Source organism: Cryptomeria japonica, chromosome 3, assembly GCF_030272615.1.
Source record: "Cryptomeria japonica chromosome 3, Sugi_1.0, whole genome shotgun sequence".
Lineage (NCBI taxonomy): Eukaryota > Viridiplantae > Streptophyta > Pinopsida > Cupressales > Cupressaceae > Cryptomeria > Cryptomeria japonica.
Window position 1 is genome coordinate 8,379,489 of NC_081407.1, and position 24,449 is coordinate 8,403,937.

At 36.1% G+C, this 24,449-nt stretch overlaps 1 protein-coding gene across 1 annotated transcript in view; it reads left to right on the forward strand.

Annotated features, from left to right (window-relative positions):
* The window catches only part of LOC131065650 (phosphatidylinositol 4-kinase alpha 1), a 127,759-nt gene that overhangs the window by 67,111 nt on the left and 36,199 nt on the right, over positions 1-24,449 (forward strand). The window contains exons 15-22 of the mRNA XM_058000230.2: positions 4,163-4,352; positions 4,479-4,609; positions 4,738-4,891; positions 11,159-11,425; positions 11,622-11,699; positions 17,064-17,111; positions 17,521-17,693; positions 17,805-18,000. Coding sequence (XP_057856213.1) covers positions 4,163-4,352; positions 4,479-4,609; positions 4,738-4,891; positions 11,159-11,425; positions 11,622-11,699; positions 17,064-17,111; positions 17,521-17,693; positions 17,805-18,000 — 1,237 coding nt within the window. The remainder of the gene's footprint in view (positions 1-4,162; positions 4,353-4,478; positions 4,610-4,737; positions 4,892-11,158; positions 11,426-11,621; positions 11,700-17,063; positions 17,112-17,520; positions 17,694-17,804; positions 18,001-24,449) is intronic.

Here is a 24,449-nt window from a genome sequence, read left to right on the forward strand (position 1 = left end):
GTGGCTTTTAAAAGGTAGAAGGTTTCCATTTGCACGTTAACATTATAGCTCATTGTTTCTATTTTACTGAAGAGATTGAGTTTGGCAACCAATTCCCTTTCCTTGACATTTTTCTCAACCAAAACCTGGATGAAACCTTAGCTTGCTAGGTGTTTTGCAAAACTACTCATGCGACCTCTACCTCCACTTTTCTTCCCATCAACAAAATGCCCAAAAAGTGGGCATCCTCAAAACCTTGGCCATGACAACCTTTTATATTTGTGATGAAGAAAACAAAGACCATGAGTTGTGTCTTCATTTTGAGTGGTTATGAAAGCAAGCAAATCTTGAGAACCTTCAACCAAGCCAAGTCATATTTCTTCTCCAACCCCAAGTTCGCCCAACCTTTAGTCTTACCTATTGCCTCCCTCCCCTATATTGAAGGCATCTCCCACAAAATTTACAACATCCTTTTAAAAAAAGGTCTTCAGAGTGCATTCAAGCCTATTTTGACTTTTGAGAAACTGTATCCCTTCTCTTAAAGACTCTAGGGATATCTTTCTTGTCTCGGGAATCTACAAAGTTGTTTGTTCATGTGGCGTCCCCTATATAGGCAAAATTGCTCTTGAGCGCCATAGTCAAAGAGCTTTTTGCTAACACTAAGCATGAGTGGGTTCCTAATTCAGCTCTAGCTGACCTCTCCTCCACTAAACACCATATTTGGTTATAAAGCATGTGAATATTTTTCAAAGAAGGCAACTTTTAAGAGAAAGCTCAAGGAAGCCATAGAAATTAGCAATCAACCCTCTAACCTTAATTGCGATGAAGGGTGGAGCCTAAGTGTTTTTTTAGCAACCTTTGTTAACTAACCTTATAATCCGCCATCTCTGCCCTTAGCTTCCACCTTTCTCCCCTCTGGTTGTCATTTTCCCTATCTTGCTTTCTCCTCTTCCTTGTTTCCTCTATCTCCTCTCCTCTAGCTATTATTTGGTCCTCCCATCACTTCTATTAGTGTTTGTTCCCTTCTATCTTGGTTCCTGTCTCAAGAAGCCTCCTTCTTCAGTCTCAAGTAGCCTCCTCCTATCTCAAGTAGCCTTCTTCTTCTCCTTTTCACCCTTGCTAGGATTTGCCCCCAATTTTGTTTTTATTTTTTTGTCCTACCTTTTGTGGTTTTCTTTCTAGGTGCTTCCCTTTTGTTTGAAGACTTTTTCTTTTGTCATTTGTCTCCCTCTCATTTTTAATAGGTTTCCCTTGCAATTTTTGCGTGCTCGTTTCCTCTCTTAGCCATTTGTTTCCTTTTCATTTTCTTATTTATTCCCCTCACGTTTTCTTTCTTCATTTTCCTTCAGCTTCTACTCACCACCTTCTTATTCTTTGCCTTTATGGTTTTTGTTTTCTTGTGGCTGGATTGAAACCTTTGTAGTTTTATTTTTTAATAATCGTTTATACTTGTGCTTTCATTCTTTCCTAATTTGGCTTTTTTTAATGTAATTAAGCAGGCTTATTTTCTATTGTATCTAGTATGTATATATACTTATGTATTTATACACATATAGACATATCTGCCTTTACTCTTGTTGCTATTACTCAATTATGTGTATGCATTTTTTAATTGTCGTGTTACTAGAGGGGGTAGGATGAGAGAAATCCTAGCACTAATTTCATGCATCCTAACTATCATATATATATAATATGTATATGTATGTATGTATGTATGTATGTATTTTTTAATGGTAAGTGTTACTAGAGGGGGTAGGATGAGAGAAATCCTAGCACTAATTTCATACATCCTAACTATCTGCACAGGACATAGAAGATCCTCATTTTCTTCCAGAAAGGCTTGCATTTCTGCCATATTGTTCTTGTTTACACCCTTTTTGAATAGCCTCCACGCCTTCCTCATTTTCACTTTCTTTCCCTCAGCATTCAAATCGAAAATATCAGTCAAGACACCAAATAATGGCTGCACATTTATGTTGCATATGGCATCCGCTACCGTAATCCAGTTCTCTCTTGTAATCAGGAATTGACCAAATCTGATACCCCACAAGGTATCAGCCAACATTGGATGAAAATAGTAAAAAAAGCCTCATAAACATTACCATCATGTACATGTCCACCACTTCATAGCTGGCTCCCAATCACATTTAGAACCATCTCCTTAGCCTTATCTTCCCTAAACGCAAAAAGCTCTGCGATTTGTTAATTGTTCGTTTCATCCTCACACCTACACTTTTCTCTGAAGTGCTCTTCCATCGCTCATGGTGTTCAAACTCTTCCTTCCGATATTTAAACTCATTGTCATTTGAACATACTCTATCTTCTGATGAAGTTATCATCTCATAGTCATTTCAGTTCTGCATCGTATATAAAATGTTTCCCTCCTTCGAGAAGTCTTATTTGTTTCGCTCATGGCTTCCTAATGATGTCTAAGTAGATCAGACGCCCCTCAAATGATAAATAGGTGTGTGCGTGTATATTTTTGTATTTATTTACACAAAGAATTCAAGCAGTGTGTCTTATTTACACAAAGAATTCAATCAGTGTGTGTGCATACATACATACATACATACATACATATACATATATATATATATATATATATATATATAAATACATACAAAAATATACACTCACACACACAGAGAGAGTCTTATACACACATATATGTATGTATGTGTGTGTGTGTGTATACATACATGCATAGATAGATAGATATACATAAATATGTATATGTACACACACACATACATATACATGTACACATATACATATACATATATGTATGCATGTGTGTATATATATACATGTAATATACACACATACATATACGTATACATATACATACACACTCTTTTACATTCATTTTCTTGTATATATATAGTCTATTATTATAATTTTTCAAGTAGGGATATATAGTTATAAGTAATTGTTATAGTTATATTTATATTTTTTATAGTGATATTTAATTCTTCAATTTTTATTTAGCTATATTTAACCTTTTGATATTGCATTTTAATGAGTTTCCACATTTCACTTTAGCTTTATGTCTCTCGCTTTGCTCATTCTCCTTTATACCTAATTTTCTGCCCTTTTTATATATGTTTTTGAATGTTAGATTTTTTTTGTTATTGAGTTAAGTTCTTTTGTTTTATCTCCTCGTGTTTTTAGTTTTCTTTTCCTAGGTCCACAATGCAATCTGATTGTTCTCTATTATTAAACCTTTTCTAAGCCTCCTTTGTGCCTTGTTTGGCATGCTGCCTACCTCCCCCGTTCTCTATATTTGTTTGTCTTGGTCTGCTACTAAACATTTTTTGCTTCCTTAGCACTCTATCATCCTGATAATGGATCATGGACTGTGATCTGAAACGTTCATTCAAAACAATTTACACAGTCAAATCCAGAAACTTCAGCGAAATATTATGGATTGTGGAAATCTTATGTCTTTAACAAATATTTGTCCGTGGAAGTGCATGAATATGGTAAATGAAGTAGATTTAAACACTTATAATTATTAAGTACCCACTTGCGGCCCTTACCTGGAGTATGTTTAACTTAATGAAATTGAAATCTTTTTCAATGTAGATTTCCACAATCCATGAGTCTGTCTATAATGCTTCTGGATTTGATTGTGTGAGTTTCTTTGCAAAAAACTCACACAATCAAATCCAGAAGCATTACAGACTGAAATATTTTTGTTATTAGTAATTACAGACCTATTTATCATTTAATATTTTGTGGGCTTTTGTTTTAAGACACACTGCTTGAATTCTTTGTGTAAATAATCAAAGCTTTAAATTAGTAAAGTTCCTCGCTTTGGTTGCAATCCTTACAAAGTGCATTCGACAATGTGATCACAACATGGTTATTTATACAATAATTGTTTGGGTTCACTATCTAAAAGTCTTAGCTCCATCAATAGAATCAGATAAATCATTGTGGAACTTTACTATTAAACTCTTATTATATCATATATATTCGAGAGATGTTTCACTGGCTGTAGATTTACTGATTTTTTTCCTTTTTGTTATGGAAAAAATGTAATCAATATGTCCTATGTAGCTAGAATAAGATTGGTTGAAACACACCAGTGAGCATTTCATACTTAATTACTATAATCAAGAATTTTCATGTCACTAACTATTGAACTCTTACAGCTTTTTTATCTGTTAATATATACCAGGGCTGCATTAGCTTGGTTTTCAAGTGAGCCCGAGTGGTATGATTCAGAAGTAAAGGGACTGGCTCAAGATGAGGCTCAATCAGTTTCTAATTTTGTTAGTCAGTTGGCAGTGAACCGAGCTGAATCTCCTAATGCAGAATCAGGGTCCAGGTCTCGTGGGCAGGAAAATGGAACTGTGTCAGGCAACATGGTGGGACATTTGCAATTAAAATGCATATGTGCTTTTAAATACACTTCATGTTCATTTCCAATTGTTCTCTTCTATTTTCCATTTTCTGTTTTGAATGTTTTACCAAATATGGATGCCACTTTACAGATGGATCAATGTCATCCAGTTTGGGGAAAAATAGAGAACTATGGAGTGGGAAGAGAGAAGCGAAAGCAGTTATTATTGATGCTCTGTCAGCATGAGGCTGACAGGCTTGATGTTTGGGCAAACCCCTTAAGGTGTGGTCGATAATTGATGCTGTCCTCATTTATTGACATTAACAAAAATCAAAGATCATTTTGAGAGTGCTTTGTGAACTTTCTGCATCTGCTTGATTATTTATCTATTATGTTTTTTTTTTATACAGAGAAAATATGGTATCTCGATCAAAAATCAGTTCAGATCGCTGGGCAGAATATGTGAGAACTGCATTTTCTGTGGATCCTAGAATTGCAATTTGTTTGGTGGCTAGGTTTCCTTCTGTATCTTCTCTAAGGGCAGAGGTCATGTCACTGGTACAGGTACCTTCACAAGAGCCTTTCAAATGGCATTTCATTGAAGCTGTTTTTTTCACAAATCCTAGGCATAGGAGCATGCTCTTTGTCATAGATAAATAACTTAGAAACTGAGGCCATTTCTTTGGAATGGCGTAATGAGTGCACTAAATTTGAGATTGCAACACCTTATTGAGGTAAAATTCTAGTAGAAACAAAATTTATGGTACATCAACTAAGAATTTTGGTTCAACACTGAAACAGTTTTGTGAAGTCTTGAAGAAACATTACAATCATTACTTACATATTTACTAAGTTGAAAAAACATATGATTTTGTTTCAATGTGGGTTGAATGAGTTAGTACCAGTCTGCATTTTGACTTGCCTAGTCAATCAGTAGTAGTATGAGTAGCTTAATAGTATATTATGTACTGGTAGACGTTTTGGAATGAATGACAGGTGATGGCATAATCCCATGCATGATGACAAAGTATTTTGTATGAATGGACTGTTTAAGAAAATTTCATTTGTATGCTAAATGTTAAACATCATTTGCTCATATCTTGGAAGAATAATTCAAAAATGGGAGTTTATTTCAAATCTTGTGCTATAAACCTTGTATGAACAGCATTTCATTTGTTTCATCATTTGCATATTATTGATTTGACTAACGATCAAGGTCTGAATCTTGAAAGACTAGATCATTATGAAAATGTACATGTTGGAAATATCAATCTCTGGCCACAAACTTATGAAAATGCATATGTTGGAAATATCAATCTCTGGCCACAAACTTACTGTCCATCATCTTCTAACACAAAAACAAGAGTAGGAATCTGATTTTCTAATGTTTGCATTTCCTCTTACTTGATATCTTCTCGACATTGTTCATGCTTTGTAATCAAATTTTCGTAAATGTGATTCTTACTGCTTCAACACACTCTACCACAAACTCATTTGAAAGTTTTTAACTTTTCAGTACTTTTTCTTGCCATCATTCTTTTGCCATGACAATGTTCGAAAACCATATACATTAGATAATGATTCTGCTTGTTGCTCAATGTAACCACTACCTATGTGCTATGCATGATGCAAGATTTTTTGTCATATGTCACTATAAATTTATATATTTATATATCAGGCTTCATATTTGTTATTGTGCCATGATTATCTTTATTAGTGTATCAAATAGACTACTATAATGGAATCGATGAATTATAATTGTACTTTTATTGGATTTCAGCTTCTTTTGTTTTGGTAAGAAGTTTTTATGCAGTTAAGTTATTTAATTAATGAAAAAATTAATTTTTATATATTATTTTAATGGTGAAGAACAAAACTAATCTTCCCTAATAGTAGAGGGCCTAAGAGATTAACTATTTCTTTCTTTGCACTAGCTATTAAATGAGTCAGATTAAAGAAGCAATACAGAATAAAAACTTACTGTAATCTGATCTTCTATGGAAAGAATAGGGTTGAAAAATATAAAATATAAATAGAAAAACATTATAAATGAAACACAAAAAGAACATGTTATCTTAGGATATGCTGTATCCAAGACTAGAAATATATTGTGAGGTCTTGGGAGATGTTCTGGTGCAAATTCAAGCTTTGTTGGACAAAAAAATTAAAAGTGGGCAAAACAGCTGGGCTTGGGGGTGCAGTTGCCTACAATGGGCATTGTGGTTGTGTCAGTGGGTCGCTGTAGTTGTTGGCTGCTAGTTTCGTGGCTTCCAGGAGTCCTGAAATTTACAGGAATTGTTCATCTTTGGTTTTTGATGCCTGTCTTGCTTGCAGAATGTGCATTCTTGTCGCTGAGTGTGAGAAAACTTGAGCTAAGAGTAAGGATAAGAGCAAAAAGGGTGTTCCGTAAAGGACCGTAAAGTAGATTCCCTTAGTTAGTTCACTATTTGGTGTATTTGATCCTCTATAGAGAACGTATAGAAAATTTGGGTGCTTACAAACCTAGTTGTAAGGTGTGAGTTATGTGAGAAGATATTTGTGATCATAATGACATAGTTGAGGAGGAAGAACTAAGCACACGTGGTTGTGTTTGATGGGAGTTGAACAAGGAGATGGAGGTCAGACAAGGAAATGCAAACAAGAGGGAGAATGAAGCCAATAGTTGCAATTCTAAATGAAGGATATAAGGCAAATGTTTTTAGATTTTGGTTTGGTGAGGACCAAGGTGACATTGGTTCCTGTTATCACAAAAGCTCGCACCCTTGCTGAGCTATCAACTCAACAACCTTGTGAAACATGGAAACAACCCCGAAGTGTGGGACTTTGCGCAAGGGGGTTGAATCTCCGGAGAAGGCCGACTTCCTTCTCAATCCAAGTGCAGGTGTTGAACCAACTCAACACTTCAAAACTTACTCCTAAGCCTATTCTAACAACTTGCAGAGGTAAAGGAAAGAGAGAAATGCTTAAAATTAAAGGAGGTGATGCACCAAGAAGAGATTGTTTCTCTCCCTACCCGAAATGACACAAAGAATCAACTGAAACACCCAGGAGATGCACAAACTTCAGTTGTATGAGTGACCCCAATGCATGTAGGGAGGTTAGAATTCGCTGAATGTCAAGAGGGGAGAAGGTTTCCCACAAGTCACACTCAAAAATAAGTTAACACAACATATAAGAGAGGAGACACAAAACATACACCTATGATGAAGGTAAGGAAACATACACAACATACATAAGTTTGAAGGAAGGCAAGAATGGTGATTTTCAATTCATTATAAGGCCAATGGCCAAACTTACAGTTGCATAAAGGATAAAATCCCTTTCATAGTTAGGATTGACGAGGGTAGGGGCCTAGGCAATTGCTTGTTTGATTTCTTCGAAACTGGCCCTTCCCTCCTTGGTCCAATTGAAAGCCAAGTTTTTCTTTAACATGGAAGTGAGGGGTTTTACCATGATGGCAAGGTTGGGAATGAACCTCCTCACAAAGTTGATCCTACTAAGGAAACTTTGCAATCTTTTCTTGTGACTAATCCTATCAATGGTCAAGCCCTCCTTGGATACGATGTGTCCTTGAACCCTAGCAAGTGTGTATTTGCCACTGATCAAGGAAGATTGCTAGGACAAAAATGTTGTCATTTTATGACACCCTTGGTCCATCAGTAAGAACCGATCAAAGATACGATCCATGGACTAGCGCTGCCCTAGTTGATCAAGGAGAAAAGTAGAAGAATCTTGAAGCGTGAGGTGTTGCCTTGCTCGGAGGAAGTTCCTACCTTGGCCTTTTCTTCCTTCCCTGGAACTCCGGAACCCCAAGGTTCCGAAGTTCCTTCTCTTTGCCTTCTCTTGTTTTCCTTCTTCGGAACTCTGGAACCTTGTGGTTTCGAAATTCCCTCTTTGTTTTCTTCCCTTCCCCAGAACCCCAGAACCCCGAGGTTCCGAATTACCTTTATTTTCTTCTTCCCTTCCCCAGAACTCCGGAACCCCGAGGTTCCGAAGTTCCTTTGCTAAGTCTCGCCTTTTCCTTGCCTCCTTTTCAGTTCCTCGGAACTCCGGAACCTCGAGGTTCCAAAGTTCCTTTCCCTTGCCTTCTTCGGAACTTCGGAACCCTGAGGTTCCAAAGTTCCCTCCTAGCCTTTCTTTCTTCTTTCTCCGGAACTCCTGAACCCCGAGGTTCTGAAGTTCTCTTCCTTTGCTTCCCTTCTTCCTTCTCGGAACTCTGGAACCCCGAGGTTCCGAAGTTCCTTCCTTAGCCCTTTTTTCAGTTCCCGGAACTTTGGAACCTCGAGGTTCCGAAGTTCCTGCTGCTCTCCTTTCTCCTTCCCGGAACTCCAGAACCCTGAGGTTCCGAAGTTCTTTCCTTGTCTTCCCCACTTCGGGAACCCGAGTTTCCGAAGTCCTCGGACTTCTTTCCGGTTGGCAACACTTCCGGGTGGCATGATTAACACTCAAGCTTTAAATGCTCCGACGACTTTTGTGACTTGTGCACTTTCTTTTGTGTAGCCACAAGGGTGCATTTAATGTTTTTTGTACAAGGCCATGCTTGTTGTGGTGACTTATGTCTGTTTGCATGCTCTGACTTTGGAAGGTCAATCAATCTGCCCTTCTCAGGATTGAATTTTCAGGGTATGGCTAGGTTGCTTGCATGTACAGAAGTCAAGTGCATGCACTTCCCTGCACTCCCAAACCGACATTTCCTTGCACATACAGGGGTCATGATCACTCTTGTAACCAATTTTCTATATAAAGGTCGTTAAGCCTCATTGTAAAGGGTTCTCTCCCTGTTGGCTTGAGCTATTCTATGCTCTTTCACTTCTCTTGTATTTATCTTGCATTTATGCAATTGTAAGTTTGGCCATTGGCATTATAATGAATTGAAAATCACCATTCTTGCCTTCCTTCAAACTTATGTATGTTGTGTATGTTTCCTTACCTTTATCATAGGTGCCTGTTTTGTGGCTCTTCTCTCTTATATGCTGTGTTAACTTATTTCTGAGTGTGGCTTGTGGGAAACCTTCTCCCCTCTTGACATTCAGCGAATTCTAACCTCCATACATGCATTGGGGTCACTCATACAACTGAAGTTTGTGCATCTCCTGGGTGTTTCAGTTGATTCTTTGTGTCATTTCGGGTAGGGAGAGAAACAATCTCTTCTTGGTGCATCACCTCCTTCAATTTTAAGCATTTCTCTCTTCCCTTTATCTCTGCAAGTTGTTAGAATAGGCTTAGGAGTAAGTTTTGAAGTGTTGAGTTGGTTCAACACCTGCACCTGGATTGAGAAGGAAGCCGGCCTTCTCCGGAGATTCAACCCCCTTTGCGCAAGGTCCCACACTTCGGGGTTGTTTCCATGTTTCACAAGGTTGCTGAATTGATAGCTCAGCAAGGGTGCGAGCTTTTGTGATAACAGTTCCTATGAGGGAACATAAAATGGATAGGAGAAATGGGAAGAGAGGAAGGGGATTGTCAAGTGCCCATAGCTTGGATGGCACAAGAAGCTTCTACCTTGCTGACCTGCTCTACTATGAAGCCCTTGCAAATCAACAATGTGCTGAGAGAGAGAATTGTATGCTAAGTTTTCCAATTGATTCAACCTTGGCAAAAGGAGTGGTAAAACTACGTTTACACTAAGTTTTTGGGCAAATGATCATTGAAAATGTAGTATGGATGACAGAAATGGCAGGTAACTCTATGTTTTTAAATTTGAACACAAACACTTGCATTGTGGTAATACAAGTGCATTGATGAGTCAAGAGTCCAAAATTTTGGTGTTGATAGGTGAAATGTTTCTAGAGCTTGGAGTGCTTGCATTTTCCTTTTCCGATCAGGGTAAGGACCAAAATCAAGTGAAAAAATGGTAAAAAAACACACTAGGGGAGTAGCCATTTAATTTAACACAAAAATGTAAGGTGGATTTTGTGAAGTAGGCAATTTCAAACCTTTCAAATCGCTATTTTCGAAATTTAGAAAAAATGCTGTCCCCAAAACCTATCTTGCCTTCCCTACGTCTCTAGCTCTTTCATATCAGTGGTCTCTAAAACTCTCTGAAACATTGCCTTTATGTTCTTTTAGTACATTTTTTCTCCAATATACAATGGCGGTGAGACATGGTTTTAGAGTTGGCATGACTTCTTCCATAGTTTGGGAACCTTGGAGGGATGGCTTTTAAAATATTATATTAATATTTTAATTTTTAAAATACAAATAAATAACAAATAACTTATGCAAACTTAATGTACAAATAACTTAATATAAAACTCTATATAAAGTATTCACCATCAACGAAGATTTTTTTTTGAAATAATAGTTCTAATGTAAGATTCCATATAGTTAATCTTGATGATGGTGATAGTGGAGTGATAAAAACTCATAGAAGTATTAAATCACCAGATTGGCATCAATAGAAAAACTAAAAGGGAGCTTTATATTAATTATTTCAACTGTTTTTCTGGTAAGGATTTACCACAACCCCCCAGTGTCTTGAAACGTATTTGTTTCCAGTGACTGGCTAAAATAATGTAGGTACTATGTGGGTCTAATATAGATGCCCTTTTGTTTGGTCTATATGCTGAATTATATATCATATAGAATAATTCCATACCCAACATATGTTTGTGAGTAATGGGAGCTTCAAAGGCAATGTATTTTTTTGTGATATTTGACATGACATTTTAGCTTATCAGTTATGTCTGTCCTACCAATGCCCTTGTTCTTTGTTCTATATGTTGAATGGTAGATCAATACCAGTAACTGACATAGTTTTTTGAAACTCTTTACCAGCTACAATACGTTATTCTCTCATAATGAGATTGATTTTGTTATTGATTTTGATTGCAGCAAAACATATTTGAAATGCGCAATATTCCAGAAGCTCTACCTTTTTTTGTCACTCCAAAAGCTGTGGAAGAGAATTCAGCGGTCCTCCAACAATTACCACATTGGGCAAATTGTTCAGTTACAAGAGCACTTGAGTTTCTTACTCCACCTTTCAAGGGGCATCCACGAGTTATGGCATATGTTCTTAGGGTTTTGGAATCATATCCTCCTGAAAGGGTTACATTTTTCATGCCTCAGCTTGTTCAAGCTCTGCGGTATGATGAAGGGGTAGGCATTTTGCCTTTTGTGGAAGAACTTGGGAAGTGACTAAATGTACCTTGTCAATATCAGTCCATTGAAGTTTGTTTTGCTTTAATAAAGATTAAAAGCTGTGGCTCTTTAAAAAGTGAGAGAAAGCAACTCTTAATTTATGAAGATTTCACTTGATAGTAATATAGCTGACATTTTCTTCTTTTAATTGCAGAAGCTTGTAGAAGGTTACCTGTTGGGAGCTGCACATAGAAGCAATCTATTTGCACATATTTTGATATGGCAGCTTCAGGTAGGTGACTAATAGTTGTTTGGTATGTCTGATTATAGAGTTACTATTGTTGTCTTTTTTACTTAGTAGAGGATGAGAGATGGACCAGACTCCAGACAGATCCAATTTAATTCTGTAAAAGCCTTGAGAGTATCCCATGAGATTGGAGCTCAGCTGGTTGTCAGAGATGCTTGCTTGTTCAGTTTTCTGAGTCCTTGCTGATGAATGATATGTTGTCATAGTTCACATGTACATTGTAACTTGCAGACAAACAAAGAAAAAGAGAAATTATGTTAGCATCCAGGGATAAGTAGAATAGGTTGATGAGACATGGAAAATAAAATCAGTTATAAAATAAAACTATTGAGTTAAGCAAGAAGGGCCAAGCCTAAGTTAGTACATGCGTAAATAGACAAACAACTAGTTGAAGGGTTTTGGAAAGAAGGATGTGTTCAGATAATGTCTGAGTGCTGTTTATTTTCCACATTTAGAATAGGGTTTGGATACAAACAAAATGAGAAATGAAGTGGTGGATTGCGCTAACACAGATTTGCAGGCTTGCAAACACACAGAATGAATAATGAGAACATGATTAATTGAAAATTCCTTTTATAAATTAATGTTTCAGTTCAGAATAAGTAAAACTATATCTGATTATATATGTTCTCAATATATGTCATTGTTGTTCAACTTGTTCAGAAGATTACAATGATATAAAATGTATGTGTATAATCCAGACTTGAAATAGCATTAGAATGCCCCTTTTTCAACTGTGACAAGGAATTTGAAAAAAATTTTCAAATTGTATTATGTTTGAAAGATGATGCGGTCAAGGTTAGGGAAACAACAGAATGGTAGCCTTCCACTTGGAGCAACACTTAGCAACACATTCCTAAATGGTTTACACAGGATTTGTAATTCGTTACAAACTGAAATAAGAGTCTTCACACTTGAACTGAAAGTGGTAAAGCAAAGTGGTCAATTATAGCTCTCAAAACATAGTTTTCTCAAATAGATTTCATTTTTTTGAATTTTTTGGTGATTTTTTTCAATAAAATTGTGGGTGTTTTCTCCAAAATCAAACTGCAAACTAATTAAAGACATACACACACAAATCAAACCACAACACCAGATTTACGAGGAAAACCCAATGTGGGAAAAACCTCAGTGAGAATAGCTGCTGGAGTCTACTGCTCCAATCCAGCCTCACAGTAAATAACTTACAAAGTTTACGGTACCAACCCAAAGAGCACCAACCCCCTTTTATGAGCACCTACTCAAAGGAGCATCTACCCTTGCTCTGTGCACCCACTTAGAGATTTACAATGATTATCAAAGTTTACAATGCAGTGATAAAGCCTTGTTACAAATGAGTTTTGTAACACTTACAAATTTCTCATATCTTGAAAATGAATTTCTCTGCCTGTTGAAGTTTTTCCTCTGTTTCTTCTTCTTCCTCTTTCTGGTTGTCGTCTTCTCTTTGCTACAACTTTTCTTGTAGAATACTTTGTTCTTGCTCTCTCTACTTCTATAGATTGCTCTGCTTGCTCTGGGCAGCAACACCACACCCCAGGACACACTTCACACAGTCGACTAGTTGAGATATTTCTTGTGTTACCCCGCACGATCGTCACTTCTCTCATTTTGATGACGCGTGATAGCGGGGAGCTCCTATCCTTTTATATATTCATATCCTGCAGGACCAATTTTCTTTGGTCATCAGTGGTGCGGGATGGTGGGGAATACATTTCTCTTAACTCTTTCTTGTCCCGCATGGTCACAAAACTCTTGTTCATCACACCGCGGGATAGCGGGGGAGTCTTCGACCTCAATGAAATTCTTATCCTGCACGACTAGTGCATCTTTCTTTTCAACGTTGCTGGGTGGTTGCGGATGGCCTTCTCTTCGCTCAAGTGTTATCCTGCACGGTCTCTTTCCTTCATTTGAACACACCGGGGGACCCACAAACACACTTGAACCAAACAATTGCTGCCGTGTGGAAATCACGGCTCACCATACCCAACTCGGAACTCAGTCAAACACTGAAGACTTCCCAGCTGAGTGCTGAGTGCGACAACTGATGCACCAAAGAGGGCCCGCATGTACAACTCACCAACACGTAACTCCAGACCGCTGCCAACACCTGGAGATAATGAACACGACCGAGACCCCTGTAGAATAACACGTCGTGTTATGTGCAATTGCATGCATGACTGTATAACTTGCGTGTTATGCTCTTCACATGTCTTCTCCTGTCTTCGTGTTTTGCACGACTGCTGCCTGTTTCTCTGCAACCTCGACATCCTTGACATCAATGACAATAATGCTAACACATATCTCCTAAAAATTGTGCATTTTTATTATGTACATCCCTCAAAGTCATTTGCATGGTACATTATTTGACTCTATGTGTGTGTGTGTGCAAATTTTAAAAAGTCATATTTATATATTGCCATCCTCCTATCATCCCCAAACAATAATCCTTGGACTGCTGTCCACGAAATGCATCCTCTGCCATCCTCGTCCCCATCTTGGAACTGCCATGTAACATAGATATAATATGAATGACCATTCTTGTATTTGTCTCCCCCCAGAACTAAAAGTTCAAAGCACAAGTCAAAGCATGCAATAACTGTACTGTTTCATTTTGTAAGGGATGAATTGATGGATAGAAATCAATATATTTGACTTCCAGAACCTTGTGAATTTGTACCCATTATAAACTTTCCCATCAAAGATACATTTGTATCAAAAGGTTTTAACATATCTACCACATGCTTATAAAATTTATGGAAAATTCGATGTAAGTTGTCTTAATAATGATATTTATAACGTGAACTTTCTTATGTTTCCTCCCTCTAGATACACTACATTTTACTAACCAAAAAAGGCTGTAGAATGCATATATGGCCTCGTCTCTTGTAATCACTCGAGTTAAAAATAATAATACACACATTTGGTTTTTACCACCTTTATTATATTACTTTGAGGGGCTTGGGCATGCTGGTGATTTTTGATTAAGTATTGCACTTCTATAGCTGTGTGACTTACCGTTGTACCATCTGGAACTCTACAAGCCTTTTTTCCTATCCTTTTCTTCAATCAGATTTCACTAAATGAAATAAGAACCTTGAATGAGCTTGAAAAGTTATTGTTACTGATTGTGCTTACTGTCAGTGGTTAGACAAATGGCTTTGTATTTTTATGCATTAGTTTGAAAGACTTTGTGTAAAATTTGTTGTGGCACATTGACTTGGTTTATGTTTAAATTGCTCATGATCTCAATTAATTCAATAATTATATTCATAATGCAGTGGACATTCTTATTTCTGTCTGTAGCAGCTAGCAATACTTTCAAATGAATATGGCCTCAAAGGAGGCATATGATCAAAGTGAGCTATGGTAAGGTGGTCAGATTGATCAAGCCAACTAACTTGATTAATGTTGTAGTGCCTCTATTATGCAACAGACTTGGTTCCAATGACCTCTCCAATATATACTCATTTTTGAAATGGCTTTCAGAGACCAATTGACCACGGGAACTGTATCTTGTAAATATGTGTTGCTGATAAGATAAAAAACAATGCTGGACGCATATGCAACTGCCAAAATGTCTATTTGTTTCCTGTTCCCATTAGTATTTAATTAATTTTTGCAATGGTTTGGGTTTATAACCCATTCAATGTGTATGATATTTTTGGAAATATTTGTAAAAACCAGAAATATAGTAGACCACTTCGAGGGTTTACCTCAAATAATCAGATAATAGCGTATGAATTCAATATCTGATGATATGATAATATGGGAGAGAGTTCTCATGTTTATTTATAGGCTTAACTATGTATGGACATACCCCTTCATCCTAATTAAGGGGGATTAGTGTATTAACTAATATTTATGTTAGGGTTAAGCATGTCACAAGTGCTTATCCTTATTATACTTAGGAATATATCATACTAGGATCATATCATTCAATATTTGTAAACAATTAGGTAGTTGTTTAGTTTTAATGTTGCTTTTGTTGTAGAGGTGGCTTGATTCTGCTGTCATCTTTCAAGGTTGGGCATTTATATGCTTTGGTGTGTTTGGGCTTGACCCTGATATTCCTTACAGTAAATGAACTTTCATCTTGGAATGTGATCCAAAATACAACACTTAGTGACTATTTCAGTTCCATTCCCACGTCATCATTTAATGTTACTGCTTAGTTCCATATTTTTAATATGATTCATATAGTAATATCACATGCTTAAAACTTGCCTTATTGCTCAACCTGGTTGCAATTGCATGCAATATCAGTTGCAAAGGCCTACTTAATAATTTGTAGGGTCCGTAAAAGTGTTCTAATTGTGAAAAGATCGACATAATATTGGCTTCTAACTTAGCATTAAGTCAACAGAAACTTGAAGTGAAATCTTGCATTTGACTTATATCTGATTCTTGAGTATGTGTTAGATAATGCTGGTACATTGGCTATGCTTGGTCTTGATACTCTACAATGTTGGATTTTCTTTTCCACAATGACACCTATGCCTACTATTGCTCCATTCATGTGATTTACAATATAAGCAATATTTTCCCAGCATCTGGAAGGTTGCTGATCATGTATACTAGGAGTGATTCTTGGAGGTGTACTTAAGGAATGTCTAGCCTGGACCTTTTAGCCTAAAACACGCTTAATTGACAATCACAATCTTGTATTTTTCCTCTGTGATATTCTAAAACGTAGTTGTTGGTTCTTCTTCTTGTACTCCAGACTTTCATATAGACTAGAGTGAGCTTTTGTTTCCAGTATTGGCCTCCATTACTGAGCTATATCAACTCTTTTTCATATTTTGTTTAGGGATCTTTGTGCATGGCTATCTGTACTTGATCTATAAGGCTTTGTCTTTGCGTCCTGGCTTCACTTGTACCTGTATTAATTGCGCTCCATCTAATTTTGAATTTTATTTTCTTAATGCCAGATATTTTTTTAAAATTTTTAGAGATTATTTAGATTCCTTGCTATTGTAAAATGAAATATGTTTGCATATTGATGACTGACTTTGCTTATTTTTGGACATTGTGTGTTTCCTTTCTTTCTTAATTTAACTATCACTATGTTTAATGACTAGATATGCTTGATAACTACAACAGTTGATTTCTTTAGTGTTTTTCTTAGAGAACCGATTACACTTCCTGTTGCTATTAAAAATTGTCTAGGATTGAATATATTTTGATTGCTGAAGTAAATTTTAATTTCTCTAGACGCACATGTTGTCCTTTTGACTATGGTATATGCCAATATGGTGAATTTTGAGGGAACATTATCTGATATAATTTCGAGATAGATTGAAGGCATAGTTATATTTGGATGTTTCCATATTGACTGTTTTTAATTGACAGGGAGAGGAGCCTTCTGCTGAAGGAGGAAAAGATGCTGGCAGTGTCAAGGTATGTGCTTCTATTGGCTTGAATAAAATTGTGTGGTTTTCTTTGCTTTGTTTGACGTCATCCCTTTACTGGTGGTTGGTCTTCTGTATAGAGGCATTGGTTTTCTATTGGACTTTTTCTTTGACTTTCTTACTAGTGAGGTCCATTCTTCACTCAACTGCTGCTCCTCTGCTTGTAGTTTTTCCTGTATTTGAGAAGCTTTTGGCATTGCACATGGTGAAGTTTATTTGTTCAGTCTTAGGTCCATTAAAAGTTATTCTTTAATGCCTAGTGAGATGTAAATGTACAAATGATATGCCACCAAACATTTAAAACAATTTACTGTCATGTTGAGGACATTATATGTGTCTTGCCTAATTTTTTTTCTGTAGCTGTTAATATTATAACTTTCCTTGGCTCTTTGTTGTAGGGGAATTCTTTCCACGATCTTTTACCTCGTATTAGGCAACGTATCATAGATAGCTTTACTCCAGAGGCATACGACATATTCATTCAGGAATTCCGATTTTTTGACAAAGTAACTGATATTTCTGGTACACTTTATCCTTTACGAAAGGAGGATAGACGAGCTGGCATACGGAGGTAGTTTTAATATATGTTGACTTTAATCTTGTAAAATGATTAACAATCTAGAGAGATTTATCTGTATTGGATGTATATTTTTGATCATGAAAAATTTGTATGTACTGTCAGAGAACTGGAGAAAATTGAAGTGGATGGAGACAATATTTATCTGCCGACAGATCCAAACAAATTGGTTAGAAGCATTCAACTAGATAGTGGGATTCCCTTACAGTCTGCTGCAAAGGTTCCAATCATGATTACATTTAATGTCGTGGAAAAAGATGGTGATCAGAATAATATAAAGCCTCAAGCATGCATTTTCAAGGTCTTCTCAGGCCCTTAATGCTTTTTTGTTTTCTATTTCACAAGTAATTGCCAATCCAGCTTGAAATGATCATATATGGCCTCTGCAATGAAATCATTAAAAGTCACAGTTTTGTAGTTCCAAACTAGATTGGAGCCTCACTTTGACAATCATTTCCAGTCCTGGGGGTGTCTAGTATATATATTTTTATGGTTATAAATTTGGGATGCAATTTTAAATCCTAATGTATTTTACACTTTCCATAACATTAAATTGAAAGGAAGCATTAACTAGATGTAATAGAATGATATAATCTAAACCACATTCTTTTACATGCAGATATAACATTTTCTGCCCACATTAATGATCAGAGTACAATTATGTTTGCAATTATGGTCATTGGCAATAACTTGAAATGGTCAAGAACATAGCTCAAGGGCCTTGAAGCAACCTGAATCATCTGCAACTTGGAAGTAATCAAATTATATCTATGATTCATCTAATCAGTTATCATTTATCTGTTAATTTTCTCTCAAGCTTTAAACTGGCCTGTGAGTCTGTTTGAATTCCTTAGCTACTACAATCGGCCCTATCAACAACTAGTTACTACCTTGTTGAAATCCTGACATGGCATAACGTGGTTTTGCACTGCACATGCAACTTTAACAAACCACAGAGGAGAGCCTCCCATAGCTCTTGTTTCCATTAGGAAGCTTCAATATTCTTATCTATTCACGATCATAAGTTCTAGTCCCTTGGTGTATGGTTAGGATTGAAAAGGTGAAATAAACTAATATTATCTTGGTCTTAAACTATGTCATCTGCACTTGCCTCATGATCCAGTTTGATGCAGTAAGTTACGGGCTCTTTCTGACAATGTAAATGCCTTGGAAGTAGGTAAAAGAAGGGTCATGTAGGGGTAGGACTAATGACCGGGTACAACTTCTTAAGGTTGTGCCAGGGTGTTACAAAGGTGAATTGACCATTGGCTGCAACCAACCTTGCACTCCTGTAAAAATATTTTTGTCCCTGTCTACTGACCTACCTTGCCTTCGATGTACCTTTTATTTCTCAACCGTCCATTCCACTTAATCAGTCAGTCTCAGGAGTTGTTGCTTCTAAACTTCTTCAAGCTCATAGATCAATTCTGTAGGTTCAACATAGTTTCTGCCAAACAATGGCAATAATCAGAATGGCAACTCCTTTAGTTTGCAGCAAAATTTAATATTGTCATCATAACAACATTAGGCAACACTATGAAAATACTCACATGACAACAGTAACAGTTGTATGAAGGACTCTTATGACAATATTAACACTAGTATGCTTATATTTTAAAAAATCTATGTAAAATATACTGAGAGATATCAATTTAAAGATAAACTAGTTAGGATTAGGAATGGGGTCATAGTACAGTTAGGGTTATGGGTATGGTTTGCTTAGGGTTATGTGCATACAAAATACTAATAACTATAAATTTGTCAATTTCAATACTTGAAAACGAAAAATACCTAGATTCAGGAATTTGTTCAAAGAACAAACTGTAACTATAAATCTTTTATTAATAGAAGATTGCTTTACTCCATGAACAATATTTTGACATTAATTTTTTTTAATAAATCACTATTATAAATCAAATATGAGCAATACATGATGTTCAATGTTTTAAATCACTCAAGATAGAGTACTACATCAAATAAATAAATCACAATCCTCGAGGGTGGCACTATCATGGCATAACTGAAGTGACAAAATGGATTAGATAAAACCATGTAGGAGTTCTTGTAGAACCTACAGAATCCAAACAAACACTAACTGTATGTTCTTACTTGAGTACTAAATCCCTCTATTTACCATGTTTCATTTTGTGTTTGAGTTGAGGTTCAGGGCGAAAATGCTAACCAACACTAATAGGATACTCGAGTTTAAAGTATGGTTGGTGAGAAAATCTCAAGGGGGAGCAGGACAACGATATGGTCGTGGTCCATAGTAGACTCTTTTCAGTGTACTTGACAATGGGATCTATCATACCCTATTGGGCAACTGCTCAAAAGGTGGGCTCAAATCCAACTTAAAAATGGTAAGTCATGAGACCAGTGAAGAGACCAATTTGGATTACAATCTAAGGTTCTATGGTTTATTACAAATTCACAAAGATTTATGCCAGGTAAAACAAAAGATGATCGTTTTGCAATTGATGTCCATACTTAACCTTGTACAGGAGAGCATGTCATCTAGATCAACATTGCATAAGTAGTTTGACTTATATATGTTAAAAAATATAAAGTGATATTAAAAAAAAATGGTCACCTTTAGCCTATTCTTAGCAGACTCTAGATGAAACAACATGCTTTTCCTTACAGATCTAAGGAGTGCACATCTCAGTTTTGTAGAAAAGCATGCATATCATGAATGAACATAAGTACCACACATAGATATGGACACCTGACAAAACTTGATTTTGTAAAATACACCCAAAATCCACTACTAATCCGTTGGTGAAAAATAAAATTCATTTCCACCCATGCAAGACACAAATTGAGCACTATTTCATTGATCAATAGTGCCATCTGAGTACAATATCATCAGAGATTACAACACTTCCAGTTAAGACATACTATTTCCAACGTAAAATTACAGTGCCAAGGGATGTTTAAATTTAAATCCTCCTAAACCCTCAATAAACAGGAACAAGAAATAAAAGAACAAGAAACAGACCACCCAAACCTTAATATTTCAGTATCTCAGCTGCAACAAGCTCTTGTAGATATACTTTCAACTGTTTTGTTCAATGTAGCTGGGCAAGATAATATTGGCATCAACAATTTATAGATGTGAAGACCAATACATGAACCAATTACATAATATAATTGATAACCTTAGTGGCTCACTGCATGTAATTGAAAAATAAATTGAATGAATGATTCAATAATCGGATAATCTATTCAACAATATACAAGCGTATATATAGAGATTACAAGACGATGTTCTAAATTAAGAACAAGTCGTTTAAAGTGAACTACCAAAAAGCTAAACGCTAATAAAGCTTAAAAGCTAATTAACTTAAAAGAAAAAGCTAAATGTTAAATAAAGCTTAAAAGCTAATTAACTAAAAAGCTAAATGACCAGTAAACAAGGAACTAAATATAGGTGACTAAAATATAATTAAATATTCTAATACCCTCCCTTAATGGTCATTCTATCTACTAACTACCCTACAGGAGACACTGTAGGTCTTTTGATCACAAATGAAAAGAACACTCTGCTACAATGGAGATCCTCCTTGGATCTGAAAAGTGTTAATGACCAAGAATACCAGAATCCATCCAACCTAACGTTGGGTAACCAAACTGAAAACTAAAACCATGATTTTGAGGAAAATCGGCAAACCCTTTTGTAGAAGAGTATCAACTCCAAAACTGACTGCAAGATACCACAGTTGCAGATGTTCACCCTAGCAGGTGCAACCCAAACTAACTGCAACAAAGCATGATTTTGAGGAAAAAACCATCAAACCCTGAAATAGGAACCCTTGAAAAGAGAATTTACGATTTTGAGGAGAAAATCGACAAACCAAGAAATCTGAGGGTTACAAATCATTCTTTTTTGTGGAAAAAACGGTAAAACCTAGATAATTAAAATCTTACGCGAATATCGCAGATTACAGATGAGATAATTTTTAAGGAAAAATTATAAACCCTGCGAACAATTTTGAGGAAAAAATCATGAAAACCCTCCCATGATTTTTTGTGGAAAAAATCAGAAAACCGATAGACAATTTTTCAGGAAAAAGTCGTAAAAACCTTGGGACCTATAAGACGAGGTCTGGCCTAAATCAATCTGATCAAGGCAACGATATTCAGATATCGTGAACATGCATTGTTTCCAAGTGTTGTGGTAGCTGTTGAACTTTTGACTGTGTTCCAACATTATGTTGGTCAAAGATGCCATCACGAAAATGGAGGTTGAACAAGGTCAACCTAGTGAAAGCATGAGACAAAAGAATCTAATTCAAAAATCAGAATAGAAGCAGCTGCACAAAAAATCTGAAACCCTGGGGGAGAATTCTGGCATGATTTCCAAGGTGAGAATTTTGAGGTTTGGAAGAAACCCAAAAATTAAAATTTTCTGCAAACTTAAAATAGCATAAACAATGCCCAGAAGACAGCAAAATTCTCGACATCCACAAAATTAGCAAAAATTGCGAACTGTTTTTAAATTCCAAGGCAAATTCGCTGGCACAAAATTCGAGGCATGGAAAACGAGGCACCCAAAAAAATTTGAGACCAACCCAAAAAAGCTCTCAAAAAACCCACCAAGAATCTGAAAACAGAATGCAGATCCGACGGCTCGAAAATTGAGGCATGAAAAACGATGCACTTAGAAAAATCTGATGACAACCAGTTGAGGTCTCGAAAAACCCACCAAGAATTTGCAACCAAAATAAAATTTTGACTTGAAAGGAAGGATCAAAACCCTAGTCGAAAATTGCAGAAACCCTAGGAAAATTCTCAACCTGCAAAAAAAAACTGCCCAGGAAGAGGAAAATATCTGCTTTTTAAAAAAAAAAAACAGTTTTAAAAAAAATTTCTTCAATAAAAACCATCCCTCTTGGCCTCATGTGGCCCATGCCATCTATATGAGATGGTGTTCTCAATGAGGTGTCCCACAACTGTTCCCCCTCATCTTGCCATCCATTTCCCACTTCCTATGACTGGAATTTCTTGGTGTGTTGATTCACCATGATAGAGGTATGAGGTTATTCACACTGGGGTGCCTTGGAAGTGAAGAGCACATGGTTATACTGAGAGGGGGTGGGGGTGTGAGTCCGTATAACAACAATCTTTTACCAATTTAAACTTTTTCAACTTCAATCACAATTATATAACTTATCTCCTTAACATATTCATTGCATATCAATATTCATATGTGATTTAACTAATATGAACACAAATAGAACACAAGATATATATGTGGAAACCCTTACGGGAGAAAACCTTGGCAAATTAATGCTTTTATAAATTTCTTTACAATATTTGCAGGCACCAACCCCTAACACTGTTTGTGAGCTCCAACCCACTGGAAGCACCAACTCCCAAATCTGAAATTTTTGTGCACCAACCCACTGGAAGCACCAACTCCCACTTCAGATTTCGTGAGCACCAACCCACTTCACACAAATCTGATTTTCCACTTTGACAATGTTGCTATAACAACAGATGAACGATGGATGTCCTGTTCTTCCACAAACTCTTTTATTCAAACTGCCATTATGGTGACAATAGATCTGCCACAAAACTGATCACAACTCCCTGATAAAATTCTTTCCAATCTGTTCTCCAATCTGCACTTACAATTCTGTCATACACTCTACAAATCTACCTTTAATTCTGCATAATTTTCTTCTATATCTGCTGCAATTCCCTTTTCAACTCTTTTATAAATCTGATCATAAAAATGGCAATTTCTTTATATACATTTCTGCCTTGAGATCTATCCTAACTGCTCATATTTCTTCATATGTATATCTGATATAAACTTCTCATATACTGCACACTTACATCTCAAAGGTTTTCCTTCTTTTTTATTCCATACTCTACACACGCCTCATTCATTTCTCAGCATCATAAATTTATTTTTCAACTCAGCACTCTCGTTCTCTCACAGTCTGAAAATAAATTCAGAATTATTATGCTCCACATTTATTCACACAGCTTCTAAATCATTGATCTGTATTGCAATTCTTATATACATCTTCTACCGGTCATATCTTTCCATATAACTCTTTAATGTTTCATACAATACACCTCTTCATTAAGTAATCACAGCCATTCAAGCAAGACATATCTTCTTTTATTAATAAACCAAATTGCATCCCTCTGTCTTAATAATGCACTTCTTTATTTGTTTTATTTGTTTCACTAATTCTTAATAAAACTTGATCGCTTCATTAGACATAGGAATTAAATTGCTTTTCTAAACATAAGTGCTGTCTTTCTTCCTCATAAAGATTCGATCCAAAAATATAGTAATATTTCTTTCTTGTAGCACTCATACCTGGGCGAATTGATCTTACCTATATATGTTTTTATAATCATTGCTACACGAGATCCATAGTCTCGTATAATTGCTTGCTATCATAATAAAGTCGTTTGACTTTAATATTGAGATCATCTTATATTATCACCATAACTATAATTTTTATCGCTGCACTGCTTTTGTATTATTAACTCTCCAATGTATCGTTTTGTGACATGCCCTCCGTCTTAATACAAACCACACCTTCAATTATTTCTAATCACTCTATTTGCTGTGTATACACTTTGCCATGCTGCATAATGTTTCCATTTTCACCATATTGATTACTTCTACTTTTGAATTCCTTGGCCACTATATTTTCATTTCATTTTGTCTTCAACAGATCGCTGCCGTCACAACAAGTGTGCATCTAGACTTTCGTCTTTGCTCTG